This window comes from Mobula hypostoma, chromosome 2 (assembly GCF_963921235.1).
Source record: "Mobula hypostoma chromosome 2, sMobHyp1.1, whole genome shotgun sequence".
NCBI classification, from domain to species: domain Eukaryota; kingdom Metazoa; phylum Chordata; class Chondrichthyes; order Myliobatiformes; family Myliobatidae; genus Mobula; species Mobula hypostoma.
Genome location: NC_086098.1, coordinates 220,361,913 through 220,378,227, shown reverse-complemented (window position 1 = coordinate 220,378,227; position 16,315 = coordinate 220,361,913). Strand labels below are relative to the sequence as shown.

At 43.9% G+C, this 16,315-nt stretch overlaps 1 protein-coding gene across 7 annotated transcripts in view; it reads right to left on the bottom strand.

Moving 5' to 3' along the window:
* The window catches only part of LOC134342864 (pleckstrin homology domain-containing family G member 4B-like), a 228,639-nt gene that overhangs the window by 61,356 nt on the left and 150,968 nt on the right, over nucleotides 1–16,315 (bottom strand). For all 7 annotated transcript variants that reach the window (XR_010017127.1, XM_063041518.1, XM_063041517.1 and 4 more), the window contains 5 exons: nucleotides 13,204–13,302; nucleotides 10,937–11,085; nucleotides 8,390–8,528; nucleotides 6,047–6,169; nucleotides 2,420–2,611 (listed from right to left, as the gene is read on the bottom strand). Coding sequence is in view for 6 of the 7 variants with exons in the window: in XM_063041518.1 (XP_062897588.1) it covers nucleotides 2,420–2,611; nucleotides 6,047–6,169; nucleotides 8,390–8,528; nucleotides 10,937–11,085; nucleotides 13,204–13,302 (702 nt within the window). In the remaining variant the exon portion in view is untranslated. The remainder of the gene's footprint in view (nucleotides 1–2,419; nucleotides 2,612–6,046; nucleotides 6,170–8,389; nucleotides 8,529–10,936; nucleotides 11,086–13,203; nucleotides 13,303–16,315) is intronic.

Sequence of the window (16,315 nt, the reverse complement as noted above, 5' to 3'; positions counted from 1 at the left end):
TGTGGAGAGGAGTGACTGATGAATACTTAGTGGTGGTGGGGTTGATAGGTGGAGCTGTTAACCTGATGGCTTGGGGGAAGTAATTTTTGTAAGTCTAGTGGTTCTGGTGTGGGTGCTGCCCTAAGGTTATCAAGGTTTGTTAAAATGTTGCTCACCCATTATCATCACTCCTAGCTTATTATTTAAATGGAAATAATATGACTTTCAGTCAATCGGAACTTGTTTGGGCCTTTATTTAAATATTAACTAATAACTTCCTAAGAGAATTACCCTTGCTAATTCTGCATGTCAGTTAGACTTATAAATGTTTCACTTGATAGGTTTCCTTCATGTACCAAATAGCCCTGTTGAAGAAAATTGGGAAAAGTTCCATTATTTTTTACTCAGCTTATCCTGTCTGTGACATTGGGGAGCAAGACACAGTTATTTTACATTGCAAACATGAGGAAATCTGCAGATGCTGGAAATTCAAGCAACACACATAAAAAATGCTGGTGAACGCAGCAGGCCAGGCAGCATCTATAGGAAGAAGTACAGTCGACGTTTCGGGCCAAGACTCTTCGTCAGGACTAACTGAAAGAAGAGATAGTAAGAGATTTGAAAGTGGGAGGGGGAGGGGGAGATCTGAAATGATAGGAGAAGACAGGAGGGGGAGGGATGGAGCCAAGAGCTGGAAGGTTGTTTGGCAAAAGGGATACAAGTCTGGAGAAGGGAGAGGATCATGGGACGGGAGGCCTAGGGAGAAAGAAAAGGGAGGGGAGCGCCAGAGGAAGATGGAGAGCAGGCAAGGATTATTGTGAGAGGGACAGAGAGAGAAAAAAAGAGAGAAATAAAGGAAAAAAAAAATAAGGAATGGAGTAAGAACAGGAGGAGGGGCATTAATGGAAGTTGGAAGTCAATGTTCATGTCATCAGGTTGGAGGCTACCCAGACGGAATATAAGGTGTTGTTCCTCCAACTTGAGTGTGGCTTCATCTTGACAATAGAGGAGACCGTGGATAGACATATCAGAATGGGAATGGGACGTGGAATTAAAATGTGTGGCCACTGGGAGTTCCTGCTTTCGCTGGCGGACAGAGCGTAGGTGTTCAGCGAAATGGTCTCCCAGCCTGCGTCGGGTCTCGCCAATATATAGAAAGCCGCATCGGGAGCGCCGGATGCAGTACATCACCCCAGCCGATTCACGGATGAAGTGTCGCCTCACCCGGAAGGACTGTCTGGGGCCCAGAATGGTGGTGAGGGAGGAAGTGTAAGGGCATGTGTAGCACTTGTTCCGCTAACAAGGATAAGTGCCGGGAGGGAGATCAGTGGGAAAGGATGGGAACTCTGCTTTCAAACGCATTTCTCCCATTTCACTTACATTTGCTCTCACCCCATCCTCCCGCCACCCCACTAGAAATAGGGTTCCCCTTGTCCTCATCTACCACCCCACCAGCCTCCAGATCCAACATATAATTCTCCATAACTTCCGCCACCTCCAACGGGATCCCACCACTAAGCACATCTTTCACTCCCCCCTCTTTCTGCTTTCCACAGGGATCGCTCCCTATGCAACTCACTTGTCCATTCGTCCCCCCCATCCCTTCCCACTGATCTCCCTCCCGGCACTTATCTTTGTAAGCGGACAAGTGCTACACATGCCCTTACACTTCCTCCCTCACCACCATTCAGGGCCCCAGATAGTCCTTCCAAGTGAGGCGACACTTCCCCTGTGAGTCTGCTGGAGTGATATACTGCGTCCGGTGCTCCCGATGTGGGCTTCTATATATTGGCGAGACCTGACACAGACTGGGAGATCGTTTCGCTGAACACCTACGCTCTGTCCACCAGAGAAAGCAGGATCTCCCAGTGGCCACACAGTTTAATTCCACGTCCCATTCCCATTCTGATATGTTTATCCACGGCCTCCTCTACTGTCAAGATGAAGCCACAATCGGTTGGAGGAACAACACCTTATATTCCGTCTGGGTAGCCTCCAACCTGACTTCTCTAACTTCCATTAATGCCCCACCTCCCCTTTGAACCCCATCCCTTATTGTTTTTTTCTCTCTCTTTTTTCTCCCTCTGTTCCTCTCACTATACACCTTGCCCATCCTCAGGGCTCCCCTTCCCCTTTCTTCCTCCCTCGGTCTCCCGTCCCATGATCCTCTCCCTTCTCCAGCCTCGTATCCCTTTTGCCAATCAACTTTCCAGCTCTTAGCTCCATCCCTCTCCCTCCTATCTTCTCCTACCATTTCCGATCTCCCCCTTCCCCTCCCACTTTCAAATCTCTTACTATCTCTTCTTTCAGTTAGTCCTGACGAAGGGTCTCGGCCCGAAACGTTGACTGTACCTCTTCCTATAGATGCTGCTTGGCCTGCTGCGTTCACCGGTATTTTTTGTGTGTGTTGCTATCTTACATTGCACAGAGTTTTACAGACCTGATCACAGTAGTTGTACAGGTTGACAAGAGCTTCCAGTTCTGCCTGATGTTTCTTGACACTAACGTGAAAATTGTCGAGTCGCGTTTTGAACTCTTGCGCCATATCTTTGAACTCTGAAAACTCAGGATACGAGAAACCATCCAGAGTGTCTGCCTCCTGCAAAAGCTCCAGACTCCTTTTGTATTCCTGCTGCAAGGTGTAATCGTGAGAAAGGTGTAAGGTGGAGCAGTATTAATTTCTAAACTCAACAATAAGCTTATAGTCATATCACCTTCTCAAACTGGGGTGCTTTACAAAAGTGTAAACAGACATGATACAATGTCACATGGAATACTTGGTCAAGATGTCAAGAGGAATCAAGTTTAGGGAGTATATACCACAAAAGAAATGATCAGAATGTGTAGTTCAGTACCCTTGTGTTAAAGTGGGAGGAGTCAACATTCATCCGCACATTGTCTGGATGATTGATCTGTTCTGGCCATTCAGCAGAGTCTTTGAATGGGTTTCTAGTTGCATCTTAATCAGAGTGTCTGTCTGCTGCAACAGCCCCAGACCATTTTTGTATTCCTGCTGCTAGGTGTAGCTGTGAGAAAGCTGTAAGGTGGAGCAGTATTAATTTCTAAACTCCACAATACACTTACACTCTTATCACCTTTGCAACACCTGGCTTATTGTGTGTGACTAGTCACCATACTCTTTGAGAAAATCAAATTACACTAGGTGTTAGTAGGCCATCAGAAGGTTCTGATATTGGAAGGAGGCAGTGAATAGAAACCCTCACTTCTGGGAATAAGGTTTTGCTTATAACGAAAAAAGAACATATGCACAAAATATTTACATGAGCAAGAGCAATTCAAAATTCCAACATTCCAGCATTCTGATGAGGTTCCAAATCTTAGATAACAAACCAAAACAAATTCTTTTTAATTAGAATCAGTGAGATTCCTTTAATCTCTCAAACTAATTAGATCTAGTGATATTCACTATCTAAAAGTTTACAAAATAAACTTCCCTTTTTACTTATCCCTAGTTAGAAAACCAAATATGGTTCCTATTACCATATAACCATATAACAACTACAGCATGGAAACAGGCCATCTCGGCCCTTCTAGTCCGTGCCGAACTCTTACTCTCACCTAGTCCCACCGACCTGCACTCAACCCATAACCCTCCATTCTTTTCCTGTCCATATAGCTATCCAATTTAACTTTTAATGACAACATCGAACCTGCCTCAACCACTTCTGCTGGAAGCTCATTCCACACAGCCACCACTCTCTGAGTAAAGAAGTTCCCCCTCATGTTACCCCTAATCTTTTGCCCTTTAACTCTCAACTCATGTCCTCTTGTTTGAATCTCCCCCACTCTCAATGGAGAAAGCCTATCCACGTCAACTCTATCTATCCCCCTCATAATTTTAAATACCTCTATCAAGTCCCCCCTCAACCTCCTAGAATAAAGACCCAACTTGTTCAACCTCTCTGTAACTTAGGTGATGAAACCCAGGTAACATTCTAGTAAATCTTCTCTGTACTCTCTCTATTTCGTTGACATCTTTCCTACAATTTTTCTTTCCTATTCTTAAGTATTATAGCCAACTTCAGTTTCAGTTCCAGGCAGTAGGTCGACAAATTTAAATTCAAATTCAAAAAAATTATATATACAAATTTTAAGACAATTCTCCAACATCACAACTTTTAAACAAAGTAAATCTCATTCAGTAACTTATCAGTCTTTGCAAAAATAATCAGTTTTTGCAGAAAATCAAATTTGGATTCTTCAAATGAAAATAAACTGATACATCCAACCATATTAAATCCTCTGCGTCATTACACATTTTGTTCCCATGCTCGTTCTTCATCTTGGGTGGCTTGCCAACTTGTCTCTCGGTTCTTTGGATGAAATAGTTGATCATCCACGGAAAGTCAGTTCACAAACTTGTACCAAAACTTGACCAAATCCCTTGGTAGATTTTACAGAACTAATTCACGACTACACAGTAGGGATGTTGGACATTTGTCTCTGTCGATATCGTCTTGTTATAGCTGTTGCATGTTATAGCCATAGCTTCAATAAATCTTTTACCACTATTGTGTCTCCTCCAGGGGTTTCACCCTAAAGTTTTCAAGTTAGTAGGGTAAAGATACTCACTACTAATTCCACGCTTAACAGCTCATATCTTCAGCTTCTAATCATTGCTGCGTTTCTTGCCTTGTCTGCCCTACGTCAGCCCCGCCCTCGCATAGAGATTTTTTTTCAAATTCTATTTTTTTAAATCGGTAACCCTTGTTTTCATCCCTCTGCAGGTGGAACCTTCTAACATTACATCTTTGAGTTTAATTAACCTGGGTTACACCTTCTTAACCCAAGGTGCTTTACCAAAGTGTAAACAGATATGATACAATGTCACATGGAATACTTGGCCATGAGGTCAAGAGGTATCAAATTTTAGGGAGTAAGTACTACTTAAGCTTCACTTTCTCCTAATCACTCCATCTGTTTAGTGCCATGATTACATTTTCATCTATCTTCTCAATGCCTTTCATGCAGGTAACAATGACTTACTCACTCATCGTAATCAGACTGTCTGTGATTAAGATGCATCTAGAAACCCATTCAAAGACTCTGCTGAATGGACAGATCAGATCAATCATCCAGACAATGTGCGGATGAATGTTGACTCCTCCCACTTTAACACAAGGGTACTGAACTACACATTCTGATCACTTCTTTTGCTCTGTTGATATTATTGATGTCATACACAGTAAGGGTACGGGGTGTCCAGGGAAGGGTAGCACCTCTGGTGAAGGGGCTTTGCCGTATCCATTCTGGGGCAGCTCACTCACTTTTGGTCCCCACTCAACTCTCAGCTGTGGCTTGTAGATTCGGTTCAGAGTTGAGCTGAGTGAAGACACCCATGCAGGTTCAAGAGTCTGATGTTTGTAGGGTAATAACTGTTCCTGAACCTGGTAGTGTGGGACTTAACGGTCCTTCCTGTACTTTCTGCCTGATGATAGCAGTGAGAAGAGAGCACGCCTTAGATAGTGGTGGGTCTTTGATGATGGATGCTGCTTTCTTGTGGCAGCACTCTATGTAAATATGCTCAATGGTGAGAAAGGCTTTGTCTGTTACGGACTGGGCTGTATCCACCATTTTCATGTAGAATTCTTCATTCCTGGGCACTGGTATTCCATATGATGCGACCAGATAAGATACTCTCCAATGGGTATCGACAGAAGTTTGTCAAAGCTTTTAGTGACATGCTGAATCTACACAGACTACTGGGAAATTAGAGGTCCTGTTGCTCCTTCTTCATGACGGCATGACTAATTACAGTGCGTTAGCACCAACCACACCACAATACTGGCAGCCACACGCTCACATGGGGGATGGTTTTGTTTTCCACACAGAGAGTGGTGGGTGTCTGGAACGGGCTGCTGGGGGGGTGGTGGTAGAAGCAGGTATGATGGCTTTTAGATTGATGCATAGATATGCAGTGAATGGAAGTATATGGATCACGTGCATGGCAGAAGGGATTTAGTTCTGGTTGGCATTGTATTCAGTGCAGACATTGTGGGCTAACTACACCTAATTAAAACATACAGGTGGAACGACCATGACTTACTGTGGCCAGTACAAAGAATTCACTGAACTTTTTCTGTTCCTGTTGTATCATTTTGAGTGAATCTCCATTTGTGGCTGAGTTCTGCAGGTACGGTTCACCGGTGCAAAGCAGCCAGTTGTTTTGCTGAAGAAGGAATAAAGAGAAAGTGATGAACCAATTCTCCAACAAATGCCTTAAATCAAGACCAGACTGAGTATGCATCTTAAATCAACATCAGGTCAATGTTACTGGAATTACAAAAGGAAGTTACAGAAGTACCTGCAGCAGCTGAAAGAAAGCTGTTGCAATTTTCTGTTTCATGTTACAGTTCCAGCAATTACACTCTTCCTTTTGAATGTCACTGAAAATTAACTCTGCAATTTGATTCACGGAAAAAGGCTGTAAATGATCTCTGAACCTGAGTCTACATAAGCATCATGTAATGGCAGTTTAGACACACCATCTGATATAAATATGTTGTGTATGCATAGTCAACGTTTGCCAGATTTGTGATGTATGACTACATTTGGAGTTCTATGTAATTATAAAATGCCCACGATTCCAGGAAAAATCCACTGGATTCAGTCGTATTCCAGTTCCCTCTCACATCCAAAGACATATGGCTGTGGTTTGTGGGTTATGAGCATACTATGTTGGTGTCATAAACATGGTGATACTTGCAGCCTGTTCCACACAATCCTCGCTAATTTGATTTGACGCCAACAACACATTTCACTGTATATTTCGATGTATGTAATGACAAATAAAGCTAATCTTTATCATTATCTTTACAGCTGGGCTGTTGTAAAGTCCTGAGCAGTAGTCTGGGTGAGAGCTACAAATTGCAGGACCATGGTGGCCCTGTTTCTGTACATTCATTATTTTTTTCTCCCAGGATCCATCGCTTCATGTTTCACCACCCTTCCTCTCCGAACCTCCAATAAAGTGAACTAAAGTCTCCTCTCCTGCTGGCTGAACCATAAGACACTTAAAAATAACCAAGAAAATGAGAATTCCTTACACAGCATCTATCTACTATCTTCTTCAAAGACTTCAAAGAGGTGGCAGGGAGTAGTGAACTGTGCCCAATACATCATGGGTACATACCTCCCCACAAGCAGTCATATTTATAGGAGGTACTATCACAAGAAGGTCACATCCATCATCAAAAATCTGCACCATACAGACCGTGCCACCTTCTCACAGGTACTATTGGGCAAGAGGTACTGAGATCTCACACCACAGACACTTCCCTTCAGCCATTGTTTCTTGAACCAGCTACTCCAAACCCAATCATCACAGTTTAGCAACACTACAACTACTTTGATCACCTTGCATAAAAGTATTTGTTTTGTTCTAATTGTGGTTTTTCTTGTAATTTTGAAGAAGATGGCGGTGCGACGCAGCTTGCGCGGCTACTCCAGTGAATGATATCTGTAATCTGTCAAGTAGGGTGCCGTGCACAATTCTGGTTTGATGGAGACAGACGTGAGAGAACGAAGGAACATCTGGAGAAACTTCTGAGATGCCTTTTTCGCTGCCGCTGTTACTGTGTGATCCTGCATCTCCGGAGGGGAAGGCCCCGAATCCTCGGCTTTGCTTGTTGCTCGGCGGCCAGGACGGGGTCAAGGCGCTTGGCAGAGATGGTGCTCAGTGCTCGGTGTCGAAGGGCTGGTCAGAGGCTCGAAGTTTTCGGATGGGCTCAGAGTCAGCTGGGGTCGGGTGCTTCCAATGCATCGACAGTTGTCAGTGCTTGGAGGTTTATGGCAGGGAGAGTTCCTCCCTTCTGCCGCCTGCTATTGGGGACTATCGGGAGTCGATCGGAACTTTGAGACTTTTTTTTAACGTTCCCATGGTCTGTTCTTTATCAAATTATGGTATTGCTTTGCACTGCTGTAACTATATGTTATAATTATGTGGTCTTGTCAGTATTAGTCTTTGGTTTTGTCCTTTTTTTTGTGATATCACTCTGGAGGAACACTGTATCATTTCTCAGTGCATGCATGCATTTCTAAATGACAATAAATGAGGACTGAGTGTCCTCATAATCTAATCTAATCTAATGTTTTTCTTGTGAATACTGCTTATATGGTGCTATGTGCCTGAAATACTGCTGCAAGTAAGTTTTTTAATGCACATGTGCATACACGTACTTATAAACTCCACTTTGACTTTAGTGCTGGTAAACTTAACAAACCTGACTGACTGACAAACAAGAAACATGTCCTCACTCTTTGCTGCTAAATGGCCAAAAACCAAATTAAAACAGAAAATGCTGGAAATACTCATCAAGGCAGGCAGCCTCCTTGGAAAGAGAAACATAGTTAACATTTCAGATTGCAAGTGTTTCAGTTTATCCTCAACCTGTTTAATTTTGTCCTCGAGTATCCTCAGATTCTTTAAGAACTCCAAATGTTGCAGACACTGATTGGACCTCATCACCAGAGTGTGGACATTTTCTTCCACCATGTTGTAGAGGGGTGTTACCAAATCAATGGCGTCTCTGTAAATATACAAGTTATAGAAGGTCACCAGTCATAATTATCCACCGGGCCATTATATACGTAGAGCTTACTTGACCAACAAGCTGCAACAAAAGGGTACAAATACCAAAGGACTTCCACAGTGGAGGAAATTCAGCTGCAAAGTTAGAACGTAGAGTTGGGGTTGTTCATCGTCAAGCAAAGGAGTTTGACAGGGCACCCGATACTGCTGCATCAAGACTCAGTTGAATGTGATAAATAGAGGGAAGCCAGTTGAATATGATAAATAAAACAATATAGCAAAGATTCGACCCAACCAGACCAAGCTGATCAGGATTCATCATTGATTCAGAGACCAGGCACAGCTCAAACGCCATCTATGAATTCGCCGATGACCACTGGAGTCTAAGATGGCAATGAGGTGGCATTGCAGGACTGAGATAGAATGTCTGCTTGAGTGGTGTTGCAACAACAGCCTTGCCCTCAGTGTCAATGAGACCAATGAAAATTGACTGGGGACCTCAGGGAGGGGAAATCGGGAGAACGCATTCTAATCCTCATGGAGTTGTCAGCAATGGAAAGGGAGAATTCCTGGATGCCAGCATTTCAGAGGATCTATCCTGGGCCCAACACTTGGATGCAATCATGAAGAAGACATAGCAGTGGCTCTACTTTGTTAGGAGTTTGAGGAGATTTGGTATGTCAACAAGTACCCTTGCAGATTCCTACAGATGTATGACAGATATCATTCCGACTGGTTGCATCACCGTCTGGGATGGAGCCTCCAATGCACTGGATTGAAAGAAGCTGCAGAGGGTGTAGCCTCAGCTAAATCCATTATGGGCAAAGTCTTCCCACCATTAAGAACATCTTGAAGAAGTAGTGCCTCAATATGGGGGCATCCATTATTAAAGACCCTCACCATCCGGGTTATGCCTATTTTTTGTTGCTACCATTAGGGGAGGTGCAGGAATCTGAAGACCTACACACAAAGCTTTAGGAACAACTTCTTCCCCTCCGTCATCAGATTTCTCTATGTCCATGAATAGTATCACATGGTTCATCTTTTTGTTTGTGTAAAGTAGCAATTTTTTAATGTCTTGCACTCTACTGCTGCTGCAAAACAACAAATTTTATGATATACGTTAATGATAATAAACTAAATTCTAATGCCGATATAAGAGAGAAGTGAGGGGAAAGTGGAGGATTTGGAATGTATTGGAGCAGAATCAATCAAACCTCAAATAGAAGTTTGATGGCCACTTGGGAGGGAACAAACTGCAGGGCTCTGGGGAAAGAATGGTGGTATGGGACATTAGATCACTGTACTATGGACACAGTGAGTGGAGTTGTCTCTTTTTATGCTATAACCATTCATCGATGCTGACACACTCAGTGGCCACTTTATTAGATAAACTTGTAAACTTGCTTGTTAATTCAAATATCTAATCAGCCAATCATGTGGCAGCAACTCAATACACAAAAGATATGGTCAAGAGGTTCAGTTATTGCTCAGACCAAACATCATAATGGGGATAAATGTGATCTAAGTGACTTTGACTGTGGAACGATTATTGGTGCCAGATGGGGAGGTTTGAGTATCTCAGAAACTGCTGCTCTCCTGGGATTTTAATGCACAACAGACTATACAGTTGCAGAGAATGGTGCAAAACCAAAAGTCATCCAGTTGTGGAGCAGTTCTGTGGGTGAAAGGTCAGAGGAGAATGGCCAGACTGGTTCAAGCTGACAGGAAGGCAACAGTAACCTCAAATAATGCATTACTAAAGTGGTGTGCAGAAGAGCATCCCTGAATGTACATCACATCAAACTTTGAAGTGGATGGGCTACAGCAGAAGAAGACCACAGGTAGTATCTAATGAAATGGCCACAGAGCATAGTCCTTACTGTAGAACTGACGTGAAGAGCACAGAGAAGCCACTATTCTTGGATTGCTATGACTGAGACACCTCACCTTCTTATATGTTCTGATGGTGTTGATTTACTTGCTGTCTGAACCCTCTGCACGTTACAGACTGTCATGAGTCAGTCCCCCACACCTCTCCAGCATTCCTCTCTGGTGAGCCTCCCTGATCATCCTTTCTGAGCTGGACTTCAAAACTAAAATCCTCATGCCCCATATCCACTGTACTGTAATGCTCAGCCATGACTTATTAAAACTGCAGGCTCAACTCCCCCTCCTGGGAAGCCCAGGCAGTTCTTCGTGTGTCCAGGAAATTCCTCAGAGGAAAGGCCAGGAAAACTGTCTCATATAACACCAGTAATCCTGCAGTTGATACAATATAGTCTTGGGGTAGTCCACACACCAACAATCCCAGCCAGAGGTCAGTGCATTTAGAAAGAGGGAGATGCAAAGTGACATACAGCAACACTAGTAAAATTATCAAACCAAACAGATTTGTATCCCCACCTGTAGTCCTCAGAAGAACTGAATCGAGTTTCCTCTTTCTTGAGCCTGGCAAGAATTGCTCCACCTTCCAGTTGCAAATTGACCAGTCGGGCATCTTGCAAAACTCTCTGCATGGTCAGCTTGTGGTTATGGATGCAGTTAGTGACTTCCTTCAGGAAAAAGGCAAAAACAAAATGGTTAATATAGGAAAGAAGCAGCTCCACACCAACTATTAAAGACTTTGACACATGGAATTTACATCCAGACTAGCTAATCCCAGAGATACCCCATTCTGTAAACTGATAAGAATGTTCGGATTTCCAGAAGGCCTTTAATAAAATGTAGTATAAAAGATTACTGTACTCCATAAGGTAGGAGTGCGTGGGTTCAGGATAATGTGTCTGCTGGAAGGGCAATGGCAGACAATCAGAGAGCAGAGGGACAGGATCAATGGTGCGGTCTTGGATTGGAATCAGTAGTCATTGTGATGCCTGGTGCATCAGAGATTTACAATAATAAAAACTTGGATGAAACTGTGAGAGATTCCCATCACTCATACATACTTCATCCTCCCCCCACCCACACTCCTTCCACAATCCCTCACACAGCCCCTCCACAACACACATCCCCCACACACCCATCATCCCACCACACATCATCCCCTATATAGATTCCCAAAACCCCTCCCCACCATCTACCCCACCACATCACCCAGGCAAATTATGGAAAAGTGTAGAAACAACAGATGTTTTGTCATGGGTGACTTCAGCTTCCCCAATGTAGACTAGTTCTTCCTTCGTGCAAGAGGATTAGATGTAGCAGAATTTGTTAGGCGCAACCTGGAAGATTTCTTAATCAGTGTGTAGAAAATGCAATGAGAGGAGGGGCCATTCTGGACCTGGTGATCTGTAATAAGCCTGGCCAATCGAATGACCATTCACTGGGAGAACAGTAGGGAATGGTGACCAGAACTTCATAAATTGTAAGATAGCTATAGATAAGAATAAGAATGAACCTTTTCCTCTTTCGGTTGTTCTTTCTTTCCTCTCCGTTCTGTAAGTGTATACCTCAGATAAATATTATGTGGAGATTTGTGACAAATATGATTATATGATATATATGTACAGTATCTGAAATACATCTGATGGAAATGTTTGTTTGATGATGAAATTCAATAAAAAATAAATTACAAAAAAAAAGAATGGACCTTGTGGTTGAGTATTAAATTGGGGCAGGGTATTAGGCAGGAACAATGAAGAGTTAATTAGGAACAGATGTTTCTGGGCAAGTCCACATCTGACATGTGGAAGGAGTTTAAAGACCAACTGCACAGAGTACAGGATAGGTATGTTCCATTAAGAAGGGAGAACATGGATGGCAAGGTAAGGGAACCTTGGATATTGAGAGAGGTGGTGAATTCAGTCAAGAAGGAAAAAGGTGTGTATGTAAGGTTCAGGAAGCTGAAATCAAATAGAGCCCTTGAAGATTATAACGAAGGTGGAAAAGAACTCAAGAAGGGAATTACAAGAGGCATGAGGGGCATGAAAAGTCCTTTCAATATAGGATTAAAGAGAATCCCAATGCTTTCGATACATAATCAAGGGCAAGAGGACAATCCGGGTAAAGATAAGGAGCACTTCAGGATAAAGAAGGCTACATGTGTTTGGAGGTCTTAAATGATCTGAATGGGGTCCTAAATGAGTACTTTACATTGGTACTCACCAAGGTGAGGGACGTGCAAGTTAATGGGATCAGTATGGAATGTGCTAAGATGCTGTGACATTTTGAGATAAAGAAGGAGGTGGTGTTAGGTATCACGAACAACATTAAGGTACACAAAATGCTGGGGGACCTCTGCTTCTTATTCTGGCTTCAACCTCCTTTCTTTCCAGTCCTGATGAGGGGCCTCAGCTCAAAGTGTCTATTTATTCCCCTCCATAGACGCTGCCTGACCTTCTGAGTTCCTCCTGCATTTTGGGTATGTTGCTCTGGATTTTCAGCATCTGTGGAATCTCTTCTGTTCATTATTAAGGGAGATAAGTTTTCAGGGCACAACAGGATGATGGGAAATACCTCAGGTTATTGACAGATGCAAGAGATAAGATTGCTGAAGCCTTGACCAAGATCCTCCTGTCTTCTCTAGTCACAGGTGAGGCTTCAGAGGTCTGGTGAGTAGCTAATGCCATTCCATTATTCAAGAATGGAAACAGGAATAATCTGGGAAACTATAGACTATTGAGCCTCACATCTGTGGTAGGGAAGCAACTCAAGAGGATTTGGTCACTTACCTGTGCGCTGTGGCTGGGTTTATTAAATTCGAACATTCTGATGGTGTCCAGTAATAGATTGGAAGCCTCCCTGCAGTTTGCAATAAATGACTCAAGTTTCTGAAACATCAAAAATAATCACAGTCAATGAAGAGAAGACGATTGCAGATGCTGCAAATTTGCAGTGGATGTAGAAAATGAAGACAAACCTCAGGTGGCATCTGCAGGGGAAGAGACAGAGTCAATATTTTGAGTCAATGTTCTTTTATCAGAACTAATGGGGAGGGCCTTTAAGGGTGTTATAGCTGGGGGTTGGTAGTCGGGATCAGCTCCCACTATCTGTTAAATGCTCCCAATCTCGTGCATCTCAAATAGACTGTCACAACCAAATCCAGCTCCTGGCCTTCACGTGTGGCTAAGCTCCTAAGCTTGGTGGAACCACTTCTACTGATAGGAGAAGGGGCAAAGGCTGGTTACTGGCGCCTTAAAACCAGCTGCTTCGGACAGATGAGGCTCATCAGCTGCGGTTGGCCGCTCATCAAGGAGAAGAAAAAGTCTGATCTCAAGCTTCCGCTGCTTTGTGGCTACACCCACTCAGGGGGAACGCTTCAGGAGTAAACCCCGAGGAAAACTCCAGAGCTGGAGTCCCTAAGTCCGGCCTACGTCAAGTTCAATGCTAACTAACAACTCCTGCAACACAGCGGGTGTCAAACTGTATCGGTCTCTGCCATTTCTTTGGATTCATCAGCTGCATGAAGGGGGAGGGTGGTGGGAGCTTGCTACATGGACAACAGCTTGGACTCTATATCGATCTGCTCTGGTTTGCGTACCAGCTTGCTTAACATGTAGGCAGCTGGGATGCAACATCCTTGGTCACCCCTGGCCAACCGAGGGCCTCGAGAATGAGGAGGTCAGAAACTCCTTTTCATATTTCAAAAATAAAGGTTATTCATAATAACAATTATATACAAAAGAAGAAACACGCAAAACATTTACATTCATGATCATTGCATTCAGTAGTGTTAACATTTTTTAAAACCACAATACCATAACCCCTCATGTGGCCCCCGGGATGATCCATCTTTTCAGTGTACGAGGTATTTCCCCATTTGACTCACCATGCAGCCCCACCCCCCTCCACAACAGGTAGCGGAAGGAGCCCAGACTGTGGTCCTTCAGGCAGAGTATTAGCATTGGCTACACCCAGCTTCAGCGCATCCCTCAGCACGCACTCTTGCAGCCTGGAACGCGCCAGTCAGCAGCTTTCCCTCACGGACATCTCACTGTGCTGGGAGATCAACAAGCTTCAGTCAGACCAAAGAGCATTCTTCAACAAGCTGATGACTTTCCAGCAGCGCTTGATGTCTGTCTCAGTGTATGCCCCCACATCAGAATTCTCTGTTACTCAGCCGCTGGGGATGAACCGGGGTATGGACCCTTGCACCTGTCCTCGCAGCCTCTTAGCAAAACCGCAGTCGTCATGGACGTGGATGAACTTCTCTTCCACAATGCAGATGTCCTGAGAACAGCGAGCTTTGTGACGAGGTGGTCACCCAGTAAGGATCTGCGTGCCAGGCGCTTACCATCACTAGCAAAGTAAAGTCTCGGTGCTTGTTAGTGAGATCTGGTGATGAGGTATTCTGCCAGATGATTTGGACCGTTTGCTCAGGGAACAAGGCCACATTCTGCATAGTGTCCCTGTCCTGCGGTGTCTGCAGGACATTCTGCACTGAGCACTGCCTGATGGATCTGTGATTAAAAGTAGTTGCTTGGAAGAATGCTGACAGGTAGTGCATCAATGTCTAGCTGACTGATACGTTGTGCAATGGAAGGGCCAGGCCTATCCTCTACAACACCAGAGAGAATAGAAATCCAACATGGTTGAAACTGCAGGAAGGGAGAAGGATAGAAAGAGTGAAATGATGGGGTGGAGACCGGGAGAGAATGAGCGACACTGGTGTTTGCGCAGGGGGAATGGGTGGTGAAGGCTTGATCATCACAGCTGATCTGAAGAACGGTGAAGAAAGGGAAGGGACAGAAAAGTTTGTTAGAGATACAGAACACCACAGTTGCAGCGAAGTCCCATAGGGCAAAGCAAAAAGATGAATCCCGGAGCACAGTGAGTCCAACGGTAGAAGCCAGAAGGTCAAAGATCAAAGCTAGAGGCCCGAAGGAGCCATGGGGGTCCAACGGAGTCACAAGGGCCCAAGTCATTGGGGTTGGAAGTCCGTGCAATTCCGGAAGTTGAGAGTGAAGGCCCCAGGGTGAAGTTGAGGGTGAAATCCAAAGTTGGAGGCCTGATGTCTGTGTGTCTGAGAGCTCGGGGACAAGGATTGGAGGCCCATTAGTAGCCTGTCTGGGTGTACGGTGGGTGAGTGGGTGGAAGAGCGAGAAAGATGGGAAAGGGGCATGTTTTTGTCTTGTTTTGTTTATTGTTGGTGTTATTGTTGAAGCTTGTGTCGTTCTGGGAAAATTGTGGGCATGCCATGTTGGCACAGGAACGTGTGGTGACACTTGCAGGCTGCCTCCAGCACATCTTTGGGTGTGTTGGTTGTTAACGCTGTATGTCTCAATGTACATGTGATAAGTAAATCTGAATCTGAAATCTAAATCCAATGAATTCTCTTTCTGCACTACTTACTTAATTTTAGATACATATGATTGTAGTTTATAGTTTATGTTATGTATTGCACTGTACTTCTGTCACAAATCAGCAAATTTCACGACATATGCCAATGGCAATAAACCAGATTCTAATCCTAATTCTGACATTCGACCTTTGATAGCGATGAAGGATCCGTTTCTGAATTCCAGTCCCTTACCATGGGATATTGTTTATTTTTGAGTCCACAGTATGAATTTGAGCCCAGATTTCGGCAGAATATCTGGTAAGTTATTTCTCTTGCAGCATTTTAGTGAACTTGTGAGGTAAATTTGCAGCAAATAAACTTAGCTGCCGTTAGCCAAAGTTAATGAACTTGCAATGATACACTAGAACCACTCACTCTTGTTTGCTGCCTCACAGCTCTGTGACACCCACATCAACTGGATCAGAGTTTGGTTAGTATTAAGAGAGTGTGTATCTTAGGATAGGGGCAATGTCACAGACAAGGGTGAATTACTAAGCAAGATT